Genomic DNA, 18,830 nt, shown 5'->3' on the forward strand with positions numbered 1-18,830 from the left:
TAACAGGACATGTCACTATGATACGATAGGCGGGCTCGAACTTAAGCGAGTAAGAGACAGAGCATCTGTATTTCCCAAATTCTTACTCGGTATTTGACACCAATTAGGGTAGAATTTTACCTAGTTTAGACAGTCTACCGTATTAATCATAGTTACAAGCTTGCGCATTCACCAAAACAACCCAAAACAGCCTTCCGGTTCATAGAGAATGATATAGGTTCGTCGCCGAACGTTCAGATGACGAACTAAATCTGTATCCAGTACAAGATTTAACAATCTATATTTTCTTAATGCTATGGTAAATTTTATCCAATAGGTCTATAATTCTGAATATGTTCAACAACCTTTAAGATTGGCCACGATAAAATCATATTTCAAACATAAAATTTCTAATTTTAAATTCGTCAAAACTTTTGGGATTCGAACCTGATGAAACAGTTGCAAATTCGAAACACTTCAACTCCCTGTGTTTTGTTTTAAAACATATCTCGAAACGTCTGACTAAAATGTCACTCAAAATTCATTTCATTCATTTTTAAAAATTGCCAAAGAATCGTTGAAACTACAGCACCCTCTACGACACCGGCGAGGCGTTTTTTTCGAATACAAAAAACCGATTTTTTTTCATTTTGTCATTCATTCATTCATTTGCATAAATTTGCATATACATTATATATTATACCATACCTCTTTCTACACGGGTGGTCAAACCTGCGTAGAGAATAAACAACAAATAAGAGAGAAGAAAATAATAGAAAAAGAAAGACCGTCGATTTCGTTTCTTTTTTCTCAATACAAAATATATATAATACGTAGCGACAAGTTCACTGAATATCACAGACGAAGAGCGGTAAGCAAATTAATAATATACGTAATCGATATTTAATTTCTATATATATATATATATATGTGAATGTTATTCGTACGCACATGTTACGCTACAGTGTTTTAATATCAATATCAAGATATGTATGAATATATTTGTAAATAGATGCTGTTAAATGATATTATCGTGATATGCGATATTTCATATGAATGATAGCCTTATAGAGAGACGGTCGTAGTTCGTTTTTATCACCAAAATTCATGTTTATACAATACGCGTCTTCCTTTATGACTAGTGTGCGCCTCGAATCGGCGAGGGAAGGGTATTTCGAAAAGGGGTATTCCGACAGATAGAATGACGTCACAGCAGAGTGAAGCTCTTACACGTAAAGAGGTGAGAAAAGCCGAGTAACGCACGCAATCGCGCAGACGAACAGATAGACGCGCTGACCGGTCCGTAAAAGATGGCTGCTTTCTCTAAATCACACTTTGACGTCACCAAATCTCCAACGTGCGATCAGATACACAGGCCCGACAAAAAAAGGAGAGTTTGGACCATATCTAATCACTAGAGGGCGATTCGATGAAGTGTCATTACGGTGATCTAGGAGGCAGTCACCTTTTACATAAGTGTCTATTAAGTGATAATCAATATATATATATATATATATATATATATATATATATATATATATATATATATATATATATATATATATATATATATATATATATATATATATATATATATATATATGAATCATAGTTAATCGTTATGTTTTAGGTTTATGCATTTATTTATTTGTGTTTTGGTTTATTCTAAACATGTATAGTCATTTTAAATAGGATCTATCTTTAGTCCGTGTGGTGTTTAATTTCATCCAAGTCATCTTGGATTCATCTAATTCAATATATATCATTTTAAAGAGTATTGTGACTATTTCGGTTTGAACACTGGGGCAACGTTCGGGACATACGTGACGTCATACGAAGCGCTGTCTACCGTTAACGAACGAAACGAACCACGTTCGAATTTTCCTAAGAATTTTGTTTTTTTCTAAGGACTCTAACCTTTATTTACACTATCATATCTAATATTACAACTTGCAACTAGAAGGCGCTAAACAACATCAAAAGGTACCAAGTTTTAGTGAAAATAACGAGCATCAATTCAACTCGCGAGGAGTTTGACACGACGAGGATGAGGGGCGTGGCTTGAATTATGAATGATAGATTAACTTCCACGGGCAATCGATCGAAGTCACATGAACTCGAACTATTCGATTATTTTACGTATATCGATTTTGACTCGGCGTAATTTGTTAAAAAAGTATTTCAACAATTTCTTAAGCGATTATCAGTGGTCATCGTGATAGTCATCTCGATAACACATCACGATAACATATTGTCTCAATTCAAAAGATCATTCTCTTCAATGCATTACTAATTCGTTGTAAACAAGTCACAGAAATACATTATTTATCTTTACGTATTAAATCTTAAATCAGTTTATCATTTGATTAACTTTCAACATTTTTAAATCGATTATTTTTTGAACACTTACTACGGAAAGGTATCATTTCCTGTATGGCCCCTCCTTGGGCTTAAAGAGAAAGAAAATAAAAGACGATAAAGCAGAGAAATCAAAAAATCAATTTCGGTTCTTACACATTCACAAGAGGGATCGACGACCAACAGACAGAGACGCCATTTCTAATAATAACTCGCCTCATCACCGCTAGAAGGAGCCAGTTTTAGTTACTACTGCCGTACGTTTTAAACAGCACAAAATTTTCCGAATGTTCAAACAAAGGCAATCGAGGGATACCATGTAAGCTTAAGCGCAGCATGGTAAAGTTTTTTTTATGTCGACTTAAAATACAGAGTACGCCATTTACGCCATCTGGTGGCAGAGTTTGATAATTTGTGCTTATAACTGCAAAATTAGGCTAAAACTTGATAAATTGTTTCTCTTTTTAGCTGAGCTTAAAAGGTTACCCGGTCAACCGCCTATATACCCTGTACAGTACTCCTTTCAAAATCACGATAGAGCAAAACAATAACACACCCGGTAGCTATCGAAATGAACTGATTACAAATTTTATTGTAGTTGTTACGAAATGACCCAGCCGATTGGAAGAAGCAAAGTATCTTTTTTTAGTCTTATGACATAAATTTCGGAGTATTTTTCGAATTCACGAACAGCTCAGATTTAGGGCTCCTTCTAGTCTCGGTAACGGCGCGACTTACTGTTTTATAACGAGGAGTCACATCGGTTCATACGACGATTTACGAACAATTTCGGGTTTTTACGATCGAATTACTTTTACAATTATTTTTCAATGTTTTCAACTAGTTATCATTTCGAACGATGAACGATGCACAATAAACTTTATGTTTTATGCAACCACGATTCGAACAGAAATAGACAAAAAATAACGGAAAACGAAAAATTTGAAACGTGCCTTTTTTCAGAAAACATCAAAACAATCAAAATGGTTCGTTTAGAATTTAGGATTTTGAAGCACCATTTTTTTTCACTTGCACACGTATCGAGTGCAACCTTTTCTAAAGATGGCAACCACGCTAGGCTATAGCATCGTGCGCCATTTCATACAATACGATGGTGTACCGCAAGGTTACGACCAAATACCACCTAATTTCATTTCCATAGCATAAGATACTTATTATAGAAAATTCATGCAAGGAGGGATACATGCATACATGCCATGCAAGGACGAGCTTCCAGTGATCGACATGCTGACATTTTCTGAAGGCTTTTGTCAGAGGAACTAAGGATCTAGCGAACGATTTAATGTCAATTTGAGGTCAAAGCGAGGAGGCTAATTTCTTAAAGACGATCTATTTTTGTTCATAACAGAATTTCACACTTTATAGTCTGGTATTGTTAAAACCACGCGGATGAAATTTATCTCGATGGGCTGAGCACGAAGCTAAAACACCGTTCTGAAACGAGCGACCTTCGATTTTAAGCCGATGGCAGTGGTGGTGGTAGTGGTAGTGGTAGTAGTAGTAGTAGTAGTACGACAACTACAATTATCACGTGATTCGTTGTTAATTATCAAGACGTTGACCTTCGAAAAAGATTCAAGGTCGTTGAGCGGCAGTTGTTATCGAATATAGAAAGACTTTCTTAATCAAAAGCTAATGACCAATTCTGATTTCAATTCGAATGCGCTGCTCTCTAGCGGCAAGCCAGAACACTGATAACGACGGTTACAATATTCACAAATTCAAATTCCGTTTGAATTCGATACCATCGGTATAACCGGATTACCAAATCGCGTCGGGTTTTCTTAATCTCGCGGAATATCGCGTTATCTCGCGGACAGGGAATGAGCGGAAGTCGATCGCATGCACGTGTGCACGATTCAAATAGACTACGGTTCGTTCTTGAATATTTGATGCTTTGAAAATGTCACTTAGAGCGTTGATAAACCGCTCCTGCGCCAGACACAATTCGATATCGAGTAAATTTTTAATATCGGTTTCTCCTAAAGTTTTGCGACAGTTTTCCATATCATGACGACAGAAATCCTGACGAAATCGACAGAACATAGATTCAATTCATTCAAATTTTTGGATACGCGCAATTTCGGTTCACAACAATACCAGACTGCGGTGTTTAAAACGCAGGTAACAATCTGCAGCCTGAACCATTCGATAAGACATTCACAAATTCTTATCACCATATCTGCATGATTACTTTTTGGGGGTCAGCGGATAAAATATCTTCAGTCCGTTGTTTGAAGTTCATTTCCGACGAAAAAGTGGTGATATCGTATCGAACGTTCAAAGGTTCTGCAGGTTCCAGATTGATACCCGTACTAGATCCAATACGAACTAATCTATATAGCATCCTCAAACCTATTTGACTTTCGTGTACGCTCGAACGACAGTGCTGACACCTGTCGTACGTTTCCTTAGTAACGCGTTGACAGATGATCGTGTCAGGTCTTATTGTGCCTATCTTTTTTCAAATTTAAAACTCAACGGGCGATAACGTCGGAAATGCCCCATTTGTCAAATGCAATCATGCCAAGGATTAGGGAGAGTAGTGTATGTCACGAGATTGAATCGTGTTCGTTAATTCAAAATCACAACTAGAGTTTTTAATTTCGTGCGGATGCTATTTTCGACCGTAGAAGATAACGTCGGATTTCATCAAATTAGAAGTGTTTTATCATATATAGATTGTTTGTTAGCAAGTTAGATTTTGATTGTGACAAACTGAAGTATCTGCTTACTGGGCTAAAATTGTGATGTTTACGATGAGGTTTAAGGCGACTTTCGCAATATCGATGACTTCGACGATTCGATAAAATCACGTTTTTTAATCCCATATTGACGACCTTCTGATTCTCGACGACCACAACGATTCAGTAAAGCGATTTAGCGTTAGTGTCACGCCAAATTTCTCCAGACTATCGTGCATTCAATCAAATATAGATCATCAGTGGCAGATCCAGAGGCCAAGTTTGAAGGGCCACATCCCAAAAAGGGCTTTGTGATGACAATAGGTTGTATTCCCGCACAAAGGGGATAATTTTGAAGATCCGCCCTGAATATTTGATTCAATGGATGACTCGCGAAATAACAAAATTACAGTTCTCGCGTAATACGAGATCTCAGCCGATACAGTGTAATATTGTCGTCTGGCCGTATTGACAGATCAATGAAATCTATTTGACCTGCAGGGATGATATATATTTGCGTAAGCGCCGTCGAAAATAGAAAATCGATTTTTCTAAATCATACGCTCTTATCGTCTGCCAATGATGATACATATTACATTCGGTAGTTTTTGATAAATCCGTTCAACTCGCATCAATCTTAATATCATCAGTAATTGAACTGGACGTGATACAATCGGTCCCTCTAAGCGAGCGTCGATCAACCAATCGCGTAGCTAGCTGATTGCCGTATCCAATCAGAATACGGCAAACGAGGTCTTTTTAACCAATCACGCGTGCAGATATTTTAAGCTTATTCAATGATCCCGAACAGAAGTTCACCAATAAGCGAAAAGGAAATTTGATTCGTTTACGAATTAAACCAATCGGTGCCATGCACTTGACACGTAAACCAATTAGTGTTACGTTGCACATTTGAGTCGTTATTAAGCCAATCAGCATTTAGTAGTCATTACCTAGCCAATCATATATGGCCGAATATTAGCGTATTCATTAGCTATCCATATCGCTTAGATGAGACCGGAAGCCAATCGGCATGTTAATAGAGCAGCCAATCAGATATTCGGATAAGGAAAATAAACCAATCAGCAGTTCGAAAAGTCACGCATCAGCCAATCAGGTACGCAGATACTTAAGTTTACCAATTACGTTGCAACACATGCAAGAGAGTTTGAGATTTTTCTCAAGAAGTGGAATATTAGGAAATATTCAAAATACGGTTACACTTTAATTTTCTGGTTTAATTCATCAACGTATAATTGTATATTATTTTATAAATCTGAGAAAAGTTGAAATAAAGAAATTTCGTTGAAAAATGGTTTGATATTGGTTGTTATTCATTATCATTATAATTCTTGTAGTACATAGATTTAACATCAAAAGATATATTTTTAGATATAAGATAAAAACTGTTTCGACAAAAATAACTCGAATAATATTCGCTCCAGCGCAAAAAATGAAACCCGAGTCAGCGACTTGAAAAATAAAATGAAATGCTATCCCCAGATTTAACAACGGGCGATAGGTCGGCCCTGGTGACCTGGGGATAGTTCAGATGCAGCCTCAATTGCACAGTCATGACTTAATGTCGATCTTCGGTGTAATGATGAATCTTGACTGCAACCCCGTTTTAGTCAGGACTTAACATTCGACCGGTCTCGTCTAGTTTTGGTTAGCATTATCCGACCTTTAAGATCAGTCTTAGGTTACTTCACTTTCTAGAGCCGATCGTACAAATTAAGACCGGTGTTTGAGCCATTTTGGTACGTGAAACATACTAATTTGAGACTGAAGTCATGCCTGCACAATTAGGGCACAGATGTAGTAACATGCAACCAGCAACATTCCGCAAATGGTTGGAAAACCGTGGCGCAAGAAACCGATAGGTTATAGAAGGATAGCGAGATGAGTGTTATAGTAAGTATCGATCAAGCTATAGATGTAAAGTTTTAACAAGAGATATCGTTAATCGAAGGGTGTTCTTGCTATGCAGAATTTACAGGTAAAAACATTTGAACATTAATATATTCGCCGTCGATCAAGGCTAATGCAAGTATCAATCCGCAACTCGGAGCCACCCTTCAGATAAACTACAATCCGGAACCTCGAGTTCAGACGTTTATAATAATTGGAGATCTATTACTGGAAGAAGGAGGAGGATCTAACGTCAGAAGGTCCAAGCAGCAGATTGATACTTGCATTAGACCATTCATTGTGGGCCCATTGCCAACGTTGGGCCTCGGGATATTACTGTCTTGGTTGGTTTCGGTTTTAAAGAACTCTCGGGAGCTATACGTTTGGAGTGTAAATTCAGACTAGTTGCCAAATCTTCCAAATCGCAAGCATTTCTCAATTGTGTTGGGGAGTTTCATAACTTTAGAGCCAGTAGCGTAGACCAGTTTTAACTTTGTTATAGGGTTGGAAGTCAACTTACAATGAAGTTTACACTGGAGCTTAAGTTAAGACCGATCTATTAAACTGGTGCCAGTGGACTATCTTTCAAATGAACAGTCAATAAAACCGAACCATATACGACACAAAAGCGCCAGAATTTGTTTCCTGACACCCTGGATCATGATCTGGATCCAAGGAGCCGCAAACAAAAGGGCGTCGACAGGAACAAGGACGTTTGATAAGTCGATTTGAATTTCCACAAAATAGAGAAGAAATTCATCCGACTTTTCGATGACTGTAGACCTGAAAATGAAATCTTTCTGTAGCATTTTACAGCGTAGAGACATTCACCATTCAATTTTACCCCATTTCCATTCATTCACACAGTAGAAATAGAACTCCAGACACATTCAACACCGGCCATGCTTTATCCAGAAACAACAGATTTTATTTCTACTAAGTGTGGGCGATATCACCGTTTCAATCGCTAACTCAGGACCCAGCTTCCAATGACATATAGGGATAGAGGTTACTGAAAATATAACCTAATCTTTATTATAACTTAGAACATTGTGGAACTGGGACAGACAACACTATTTGGCCTTGATTGTTTTGGCTTTGGCTTTGAAAGTTTCGGAGCTGTACAGGCCGCGGTATTGGATTAAAGCTCAGGTTTGATTTGACACTAACGATCAAATTTAGTTCATTTTCGAATGAATGCCCGAGTTAGATTCATCTCAGATTCTAGAGAAACTGGGTCCTGGTAATACATGTAATACACCGTTTATTGATTAAATGAACAAAAAATCAAATTAACCCTTTAAAACCGAAATGCGTTAAAATCGGACAATTATAACTAGAGATAAGGGTCACGATTGGGCTCAAAAATGTGTCCATCAAAAATGTGTCCTCGAAGCCAAAATTCCTGATTCAACTTTCGACACGTTTTCGGTGTTAAAAGGTCAAAACATCTGAAAAGATTCCTGAAAAAAATATCGGATTCTGAAACGCGTTTCGTCTGGGATTAGTTGCTCATTACGTCACCAGCAGACGGACCCGACCTTAACGTCGTCGTTTTGCTTAGTTCTTAATTCGCGGTACCTTTATCCCGGCATGCAGCGTGTACTTTTAGAAATTCTAATTACATGTACAAGTCTGATTCAATTGATGATTTTTTTCCCGAAGTACTTCTAGCTAGAATATCCGATATTCGACTCGCAACTGTAAACGTGGATCACGCACGACGAAACGCTAATGATTTTTGTTTCTTAGAAATGCTTTATGCTAATCATACATGCGTAGAACGAACGCGTTTGTTACGCAGAAGAGGTACTTATTGGTTCGAAAAAAAATCGTTCTCAATAGAAAGTCGAGGGTTTAGTTTTTTTTTATTTCAGTCACATTCAAAATCAACAACGTGCATGCATACCATAGAATGCGTACATACCCACCCACCATGCGTGTGTACAAAAATTAAGTGTTCGATGTTTGAGCAGCGCCACCTAGCGCTAATTGAATACAGTATCAAGGAATAGGGGAAGTTAAGGTGTACCGTGTAAGGTATACAGCATTCGGTATTAAACTGATTACTTCACTCAGTCAAAATCAGTTCATTTTCAGTAACTTTAACTATGAAGTCAAAAAATGAGTTCATTTTCAATTATTTTAAATCTACAGTCAAAATCAGTTCATCTTTAATTACATGTATACTGTAATCCTTCAGTCAAAATCAGTTCATTTTCAATCACTTTAACGATACAGTCAAAATCAGTTCATTTTAAATATACTACTTTCACTGTGAAGTCAAACATGAGTTCATTTTCAATGACTTTCATTTCTCAACTCACAGCTACAGAACTGACTGTAAAGACTGGACCGACAAATTGTGAAAATCCGCTTACTACGGATCCAAATCCAAAAATTGAGTCGATGTTTGAGTCGAAATGTTAAGACTATAATGTTGAAACTAATTTTGACTCTTGAATCGAGTTTAAACTCACAAGTGTTGCAGTGTGAAACCAGCTAATCTAGATTTTGCAGCAAATCCTGGGCACAATAGCACTTAAAGTGTCTTTATGTCGCATGTGTTCATAATTAGTCACTCGATATTCGGTAGTTTGCGTGAAAGCTGAATTGCGAAAGGAAAGTCAATGATCAATGTGAATTATCTACACTAGATATATACATATAAACATAGAGCTTATTCACTTAATTGATTGTCTGTAAATGTGGTTATACTTGAAACTCGTGCATGTATCAATTTGCTGTCAGGACCCAACCTTTAAAGATAAACTGCAGACTGGAACAACCCCTTAATTAAACAAGCTGCAGCCAGGAGCCGCCCATAAGACAATCTCCAGTGTGGAACCACCCCTTAGACAAGTTACAGTCTGGAGCCACCCCTTAGACGATCTGACGTCTGGAACCACCCTTTAGACAAGTTGCAGCCATGAGCCACCCATTAGACAATCTCTGGTCTGGAGCTACCCCTTCGACAATCTGCAGTCTGGAGCCGCCCCTCTGGCAATTTGCGACCAAGTTCTCACAATTTCTTTCACAAAGTGAGCTGATAATGTTTGGCGTCTCAGATGAAGTTCTGAACGATCACAGATTTGAGGAATGGCGCAAAAAGAATCGAATGTCTGAGAGGACGCGGGGTCCAGACAGCAGATTGACACCCTACGCGAAAACAAGCTCTTCCGGTATTCCTTGATACGTCGTGCGTTAGTAGAATCAATTTGCGAAGTGGAACCTGGCAGTCGAGGCCAAACGACCTTCGAATTTCCGCCTCGACCGACACTCGAAGATCGATTATCAAACAGCTCTTCGAAAACCTTTCGGGATTCGATATTTGAGATAAACTGTTCGATGTCCCGCCGCGGATAAGTCGGAAATAGAAAATGAAAGAGGGTCGGGTTTCCGGGAAATCTCGCGGGTAGAATAAGTATCGACGTCACCGAATTATGTTAGTATTTGCGTTATTGCACGTAGTTGAGTGTAGTGGAGAATACGAGTAGTCTACGAGCAATCATCTCTTCTGTGATGAATGCTCGTAGATGTAGTACAATGTAGCATAATACGTATAGCCTAACCGATGTAGTTGAATATAGTATATATGATTCAGCATACGCCTACAATGGACTACAACGTAGTTGTTAGAATATACTGCACGGTAGCATGCTATATACAATTTAGTATATACACCTGCACAAAAACGTGTTTAAGTTAGAATATTGCAGCACTAAGTAGAATAATACATATACCAAACGTAGCGCCGTATAACATGTACTCTGACAAGTTGTATAATATTAGTACAATGAAATACACAAATGTACGTTCTACTTTTTAGTCAAGTTGCCACAGTGGCAGGCCCGTAGCGTAGAGGGGGGAGGGGGCGGTAGAGCGTAGGGGAAGGGGCGTTTACGGCGAACAACCCAAAATCCGAAAAAGGTCCGCTGGATTAACCTATGTACTCCCGGTCTTATAGGTCTACGTACTTAGGACTTGCTTTGGACTCCATTTAAAGCCTTCAATCGCAAACGTGATTGTCGTTACAAAGCATTTTCACCTTTGAGCGGCGCAGTTTCCAAAGATGCAGGTCCCCATTTAAAGGAAAAGGAACTGCCCACAAATTCTGCCACGCTACGGGCCTGAAGTTATACAGTGTATACGTTATACAAAGTAGTAATATGTAGTACTTCATTGCGGAGTATTATATCAAAATACGTTATTTTTCGTGTTATATATTGATTATGTCGGAAAATGAAGTAGAATCGAGAACTGGAGGGTATTATCATTATTAGTATACGTACTGTTTGCGTACAGCGATCGTGGATAAACTGAAATAACGGTTGAATACAAAATAACTGCACAAAAACGATTACAACAACACATCACTCTGAAAGGGTGGAGGGATAAAACATTTAATAGGGAGGAGGTAAATATATGAATTACAAACGAGAACATTTATTTAATGAGTTATTTCGAATAGGCAGAACAAATTATCAATACACGTATGGTCGTTACTAACTAATCGATACATGGGACGTGTTAGCCGATTATTCAAATAAAATTTCAGATCAGTTTTCGTTTTTTTTCGATAACGGTGCGTTTGCGATGGTGCAAGATCGGGGAGAGGTACCGCGAAGAGCAGACGAACTCAGTTTCTGAAATCGCCGTTTCGATCAGATCCCAAATTCATTACACGTATTTCGCATTCATTCGACTTTTCTTTCGCGAGTTGATGGAATTTCTGAAATATATATATTAAAAACGCCCCTCTATCACCCGTAGGCTACCCTCCAAACGTTTACGACTAAAGACAGTTTGGTCGGCTGGCGTGCGTGGTCGTTCGCCCGGCTGAAAAGAAAAACATTCAGGCCGAACCCGTTTATCGATGACGTCATCACACCGCACAACACGACAACATTGAACATGGCGAACGACAAGCTTAAAAAGAGATACGTGATGAAATGTATATCAATAGAGAAGACATCTTTTAAATAATATACCAGGACAGACGCGAGAGTATTGCGGCTAATTTGCATGAAATAGGATTCGATCGATAATATCGACTTTTCAGTACACCTGTTTAGATTTGAATTCTGGAACGGATCCAAACGAACTGAAAAGACGATTCTCAGCAGACGAACAGATACAGATTGAAGAGAGCGTGCCCACGGACTATTCCAGAATTCGATTCTGAATGGATCCGCGGGCAGCCGTGAAGAAGAGATGCTAATTTCGGAAAGATGGCCATCTAAGTTTTTAACTATCAAATTGCATTTTCAGGTAATCGTGTAATATAGTAAGAAAATACAATGTGACGTTAGACACAACATGGCGGCCGTCATACTTACCGATGCGATTCAGCTTGGAGTCTAAAGCACCCGGATGATTATGTTTGATAGCGTTCATGCGACGATTCTGCGGCGCACCGGGTCCGCCGGGTCGATTAGCCGGGGCTTTCGGTCGCACCGCCTCGACGGGCAACACGCGCCGACGTTTCTTCGGCAACTTCGACCGCGCGGTCGTGTGACTGTAAACCATCGCAAAGTTACTAACTATAACGGGCACTGGCAGCGCGATGGTTAGTACGCCCAGCAGCGCGCAGAGGGCGCCGACGAACATGCCGAAGTAGGTCTTCGGCGTCATGTCGCCGTAGCCGACCGTCGTCATCGTTACGATGGCCCACCATAAACCGACTGGAATACTATTGAAATCGTTATCGGGGTTGTACTGGGTGCGTTCGGCGTAGAAGATCAATGCGGCGAAGAACACGATACCCAACGTCAGGAAAAACGTCAATAACGTCAACTCCTTGGCGCTGGCTTTGAACGTGTGGATGAGAATTTTTAAGCCCGGCGAATGCCGCGTCAGTTTGAACAGTCTCATAATACGTATGATGCTGAAAAACTCTAAAATATCGTTCTCCATTTCCAGAGTGCCTAGTAGAAAATCTAGATAAAACGATAGCGTGGCAACGAAGTCGATGACGTTGACCGGGGCGCGCATGAATCCCAGCTTGCTCGGCGCGACCACCAGGCGTATGATGATCTCGAATGTGAACCAGGCGTTGCATGCACATTCGATGTAGAAAAAGGCGGAATGTGGCTCGGTTTTCTGTTTGTCGAAAGTCCACGACCGGTTACTGTCGCCGAGGTCTATCGTTACGTTGCGGATGATCGGCACTCGCATGTCCGGGTGCGTTTTTAGGCAAAACGACAAAATCGAGATGAATATGAAAAATACTGACACAACAGCGATTATCTGAAACGAATAAGAAACGGAGAGATCAATTAGTTCATAGTTATTACCTAATCAACAAAACAGTGTTATTCACAAAATGAGCTAAAAAAAACTCAGGTCGTCCACCCATTTACAAATTCACTGAATGAATCAACAGAGATTTCTAGGTCTAAAATGCTAGAAAACACTAATTTTTCATTATAGAAAGACGTGGTCAATAGCACTATCCAAATTCTCTTCAAGTTTTCCTGGTTCTTGGTATAAAATCTATTAAATTCCCTGACTTTCTTTCTAAATGTTTCTGTGATTGCCTGGATTTTCCAGATCAGTGGCCACCCTGTTAATTAAAAGGAGCCATTGTGCAGTTCTTACTGGCCGCCATTTTGTTCGATAACTTCATGTTGTTATACGTAGCGATCGTTATCCCTCTACGAAATCATCGGATTTCCCCGTGTAAGATCATTCCAATATTCGATGATTGCTTAATCCCCCTATGACATCACGGGATTACCTCTGTAGTAGACACTTCAGAAAAAGATATCTGCCTCCATAAACCCTTATAACATAATACAAAATAACCCCATAAACACTTCCAGGAAATTTGGCTTTTGGCCTCAATAGTTCCCACTAAAAAATTATCAAAAATTTGCCTTTGCAGACTCTTCGACTTTTGGCTACGCATTTCAAATATCCGTATGACATCATCAAATCGCTCCGATAGACTCTACTAGAGAACTTCTGCCTCCTCATTCGCCCCTATGAGTTTGCCCTTGAAATCCGTCCCAAAAATGACACGCTGGCCGATAAAGCGTGGATATGGCCTCATCGATGAATTCCCAATGTCGATGTCACTTTCAAAATTGTCCCTGTATATGGGGATCGCAGGGAAAAAGATGTCTGCCTCGTACATTAAGTAGATGTAGACTATTAATTCATGCCACGTGTTCATGACACGATAGCGCGACCCCGATATTGGCAAAAAATGCTTTGCCGTCGCCAAAAGCCGCCCGGAACAATTCATCAGTAAAACGTTTTTAAGGAACACTGCTCTTAACTATCAGCGGATATTCGGGCCGGTGTCAGATGTTGGATCTCAGGAAGAGCTCTTCAACTGTTCAATGCCAGCAGTTAAGCGAGCGCCAGATTCACGAAATTGTCATCTTTCGACAACGATGGAAAACTCAACGGCCTGGTAGAAACGAGCGAATTGCAAAATGAGAATCGATTCGTTTCAGACATCGAAATGACGACAACGACGACGACGACGTACAAATTGGGCAAAAACGAGATAGAAGATACGGAAAGCGTTATCGATACAGATGTGCGTAGGAGGATCCGGGGAACGCGGCAGGGAACGCGGAAACGCGGAGAACTGGGATTTGTACACGTTAATTACAGTCGCCATATACTAAGGGGTTATCCATAAAAGACGTCCAAGGTTGAGGCAGTGAACTATGGACTTTAGTGGACAAGGGGATTTAATTCCCGTAAGCCAGAACAAATAATTCAGTGCAATACAAGGGCGATTAACCTAACTTCGAATTAGAAGACAAATATTCATACAATGTGGAAATTTCGTGGACATGGGGTCACAATTTTGCAATTATGTGCGGTAGTCGTTTATGGTCAGCCCCTAAGGCTACGAAAAATAGATACCTTGTTTCTCATTTTTGCTGAGCTTAAAAGTTGATTCGGCCGGCCGTCTATCTACATTGTACCTTAATGTTTTAAAGCCTCGATCAAGCTAACCATACAGACCCGGCAGCTATAGAAATGAACTGAAATTTTATTGCAGTATACGAAATGACCCGGGCGATCAAGAGAAACAAGGTATCATTTTTTCTAGCCTAACACTACACGTTCTCTTTCGTATTAACGCATATTCCCGGTAATTCTAGAATACATATACTTTATATGAAAAATGGCTCCGACGCGCGTGAAATGAGGAAATTGCTTTATAATTAAGTTCTCATAATACCCCGTCTAGATTACCCCGGCTACATGCAGCTATTGGATTGTCGTCGGCTGCGGCTTTGTGAAACCATCGGAAAAATGCAATAACGCCTTAATTACAGCGTCCTCGCTGCAGATAAAGCCGATAAGCTACTGCGGCAATCGATGACCCGTTAGGTGGCGATAGTGAGGTAATTTTCGGCGATATTTCTACTAGTGGTATCGCTTGCTTATACGAATTACAGGATCTCATCATCTTCGCTTGCCAGAATATGATTGTCTCCCGCCGAAGCTCGCACCAACACAAACCCTGACCGCAGACCCTTCTTACATCGACCAAAATTTCAAGGTTGCCGCCTAGCGGCCATCAGGTTATGTATCAAGATGCGTTGTTCTAAGTACCTAGCCAATCACCTGCGTTGTTTTTCACCGGTAGATACGTACTATCAATACTACGCATCTGATTGGCTAGATATATAGAGTGGTGGCCACTGAGCGTCAAACAGTCAGCCTAAGAAATCTCGGGCGGTGTAATAGACCCGTCCGATAAAGGTCTGTGGCCGCGGTTTGTGTTGGCGTGGGCTTCGGCGAGAGGCAATCAAACCCTGGCAAGCGAGGATGGGATCACGAGTGCGCTGGCCGACACACAAGCATCCGACTTTTATTAGCATTCTATCAACACGTCTTTCAAAAACTGATCGTTCAAACTAATGACGCGTCTTCGGGACTACACCTGAGACATTTCACCTAATCGAAACCGAACTCGAGACAAATTTCATCGGTACTTTCAAAAACTGATCGTTCACGCTTCACATTACAAAAGATGAATGTCTGGAAAGGTAGTAGTTGCAGGCTGTAGGTAGTTGATGTATAAGTTCCATCACGGGCGGGGTATATTTGCTGCTCAGATTACCGTCTGCTAATTGGACGTTGAGAACTATTGTTTCGGACAAGTTGTTTATCACTGATATAATCACCGGGGAGCTGGTGCGTGCTTGGTTTATTGAGGGAGAACTTTTCACCTCGTAACGTTCACGGATTACAGATTCTACTCGCGGAAAGATGCGGCGAAAGAAACGATGACATTAAGCAGGCAGAAAACATACCTGGAGACATTGTCTATTGCAGCGTTAAGCGTTTAGACGATCAGGTTTTTGAAAATGTTCTGATAAAATGTCTGTCTGGTGTTTGTAGTTCATTTTTATGAAAATGTCTCAAGTGAAGTCCTGAAAACATGTGATTTGTGGACGATTTCTTGTTTAATGTGTGCCGATTAAGTGTCTAATGTCTGGTGTTTGTAGATCACTTTTTTATGAAAAAATAAATGTCTCAAGCGAGTTCCTGAATCCATGTGATGTGAGGACGATCTCTTTTAGAAAGAATGCCGATGAACTGTCTAATGTCTGGTGTTTGTAGTTCCTTTTCTATCAAAAAATATCTTTTCGAAAGTGTGCCGATAAAATGTCTAATGTATGGTGTTTGTACTTCATTTTCTATCAAAAATGTCTGAGATGAAGTCCTGAACACTTGTGATGTGTGGACGATCTTTTTTTGAAAGTGTGCTGATAAAATTACTAATATCAAGTGTTTGAAGTTCATTTCTTATTAAAAATGTCTCGGATGTTTGGTGCTTGTAGCTTGTAGCTGGACCGGGTTCCACAGTTGTGAGTAATAGAATGAGCTCCGAGTTGAGATTAGCTTATCTTCAATGTTCCAAGCTCTAGGGTCAAATTCAAACCCAGTGGAACAATCTGGTCCTTGAGTTAATTCGTTGAAAATCAACCGATTCGAACTCAAGACCTGTAACTCACAACAGTGGAATTGGATCTTGGTGGACAAGTACGGTGGAAACGATGTAATAACAACAGTCATTAAACGGCATCTATCTATGGTGGCTGATTCGGGCCATTACATAAAATACCTGGTATGCAAATAAGGGCGCCAGAACGTCTTTAAAAATCCGTTTTGGCGAACTTTCATTTTGGCGCACCCGCCAAAACAGCGAAAAACGTCGACATTTCTCTGAAAGTTCGTTTTGGCGCCCCCGCCACTTTCAACCACGTAAAATAATTCTATATATGCATATTTATGCAAATTACACACAGGATCGACGCGCAAAATTGAATGATAATTTTACGTGGTTGAATGCTTGTTTTGGCGGGGGCGCCAAAACAGAAATAACCGCGCCAAAACGGAATAATCTTTGTTTTGGCGCGCCAAAACGGACTTTCAGAGAAAATTGGACATATTTTTCGTTTTGGCGTTCTGGCGTTCTGGCGCCCTGATTTGCATACCTGAAATTTTTCGCTTTGGCCCTTATCAGCTACCACATCTATCCGCCAGTTCACATGAACTAATGTTTGAGCAACTCGCATTTCGGATACTCCATTGACGATTACCACCTGCATATGAAAGCAACTCGTGGCCTGTCCAGAAATCTGTGGCATCTATTTCAATGGTTTCGTTAAAAATTCAACAAATTAAACCTAGCGTCAAATACTATCATTTGACACTATAAGCATTTTTGTACTCGGTGCCATTTACATAATTATATGTATTGCTTTCCACGATGAGTGGTGCGCGCAGCATTACATATATATACATAAATATATTTATGTATATATATATATATATATATATATATATATATATATATATATATATATATATATATATATATATATATATATATATATATATATATATATATATATATATATATATATATATATATATATATATATATATATATATATATATATATATATATATATATATATATATATATATATATATATATATATATATATATATATATATATATATATATATATATATATGTATATAATATATATATATATATATATATATATATATATATATATATATATATATATATATATATATATATATATAACGCTCTTGAGGAAATATTGGAATATTCCATAATTTTCGATTCACTGTTAACTGCGCACATTCAGAGCAGAATCACACTTGACAATGCTTTCTCGTTGCATTGTTCGATATTAACAGTGTAACCGTGTATAGCGTTTATGGAGGTAGAGTTACATACGCGTGGAAGGGTCTATGGTGGCTGATTCGGGCCATTACATAAAATACCTGGTATGCAAATAAGGGCGCCAGAACACCAGAACGCCAAAACGAAATAAAACGTCAAAATTTCTTTAAGAATCAGTTTTGGCGCGCCAAAACAAAGAAAATTCCGTTTAGGCGCCTCCGCCAAAACAAACTTTCATTTTGGCACCCCGCCAAAACAACGAAAAAAGTCGAAATTTCTCTAAAAATCCGTTTTGGCGCAACAAAACATAGATTATTCCGTTTTGGCACCCCCGCCAGAACGAACTTTCGTTACGGCGCCCCCACCAAAACAACGAAAAATGTCGAAATTTCTCAGAAGCGCCAAAACAAAGAATATTCCACCAAAACGAATTTTCAACCACGTAAAACAATTCTATATATGCAAAATTATGAAAATTACACACAGGATCAACGCGCCAAATTGAAAAATAATTTTACTGTGGTTGGATCTTTTTGTTGGCGGGGGGCGCCAAAACGGAAATAACCGCGCAAAAACGAAATAATCTTCGTTTTGGCGCACCAAAAAACGGATTTTTAGAGAAATTTAGGCATTTTTCGTTGTTTTCGTTGTTTTGGGCGCGCCAAAGCGGACTTTCA

General features: G+C 39.2%; 1 protein-coding gene across 1 annotated transcript in view; it reads right to left on the minus strand.

Moving 5' to 3' along the window:
- LOC141909692 (potassium voltage-gated channel protein Shaw-like) overlaps positions 1-18,830 on the minus strand; it is a 50,527-nt gene that overhangs the window by 13,361 nt on the left and 18,336 nt on the right. The window contains exons 2-4 of the mRNA XM_074800266.1: positions 12,293-13,202; positions 2,390-2,428; positions 688-711 (exon numbers count right to left, since the gene is read on the minus strand). Coding sequence (XP_074656367.1) covers positions 688-711; positions 2,390-2,428; positions 12,293-13,202 — 973 coding nt within the window. The remainder of the gene's footprint in view (positions 1-687; positions 712-2,389; positions 2,429-12,292; positions 13,203-18,830) is intronic.

Source organism: Tubulanus polymorphus, chromosome 8, assembly GCF_964204645.1.
Source record: "Tubulanus polymorphus chromosome 8, tnTubPoly1.2, whole genome shotgun sequence".
Lineage (NCBI taxonomy): Eukaryota > Metazoa > Nemertea > Palaeonemertea > Tubulaniformes > Tubulanidae > Tubulanus > Tubulanus polymorphus.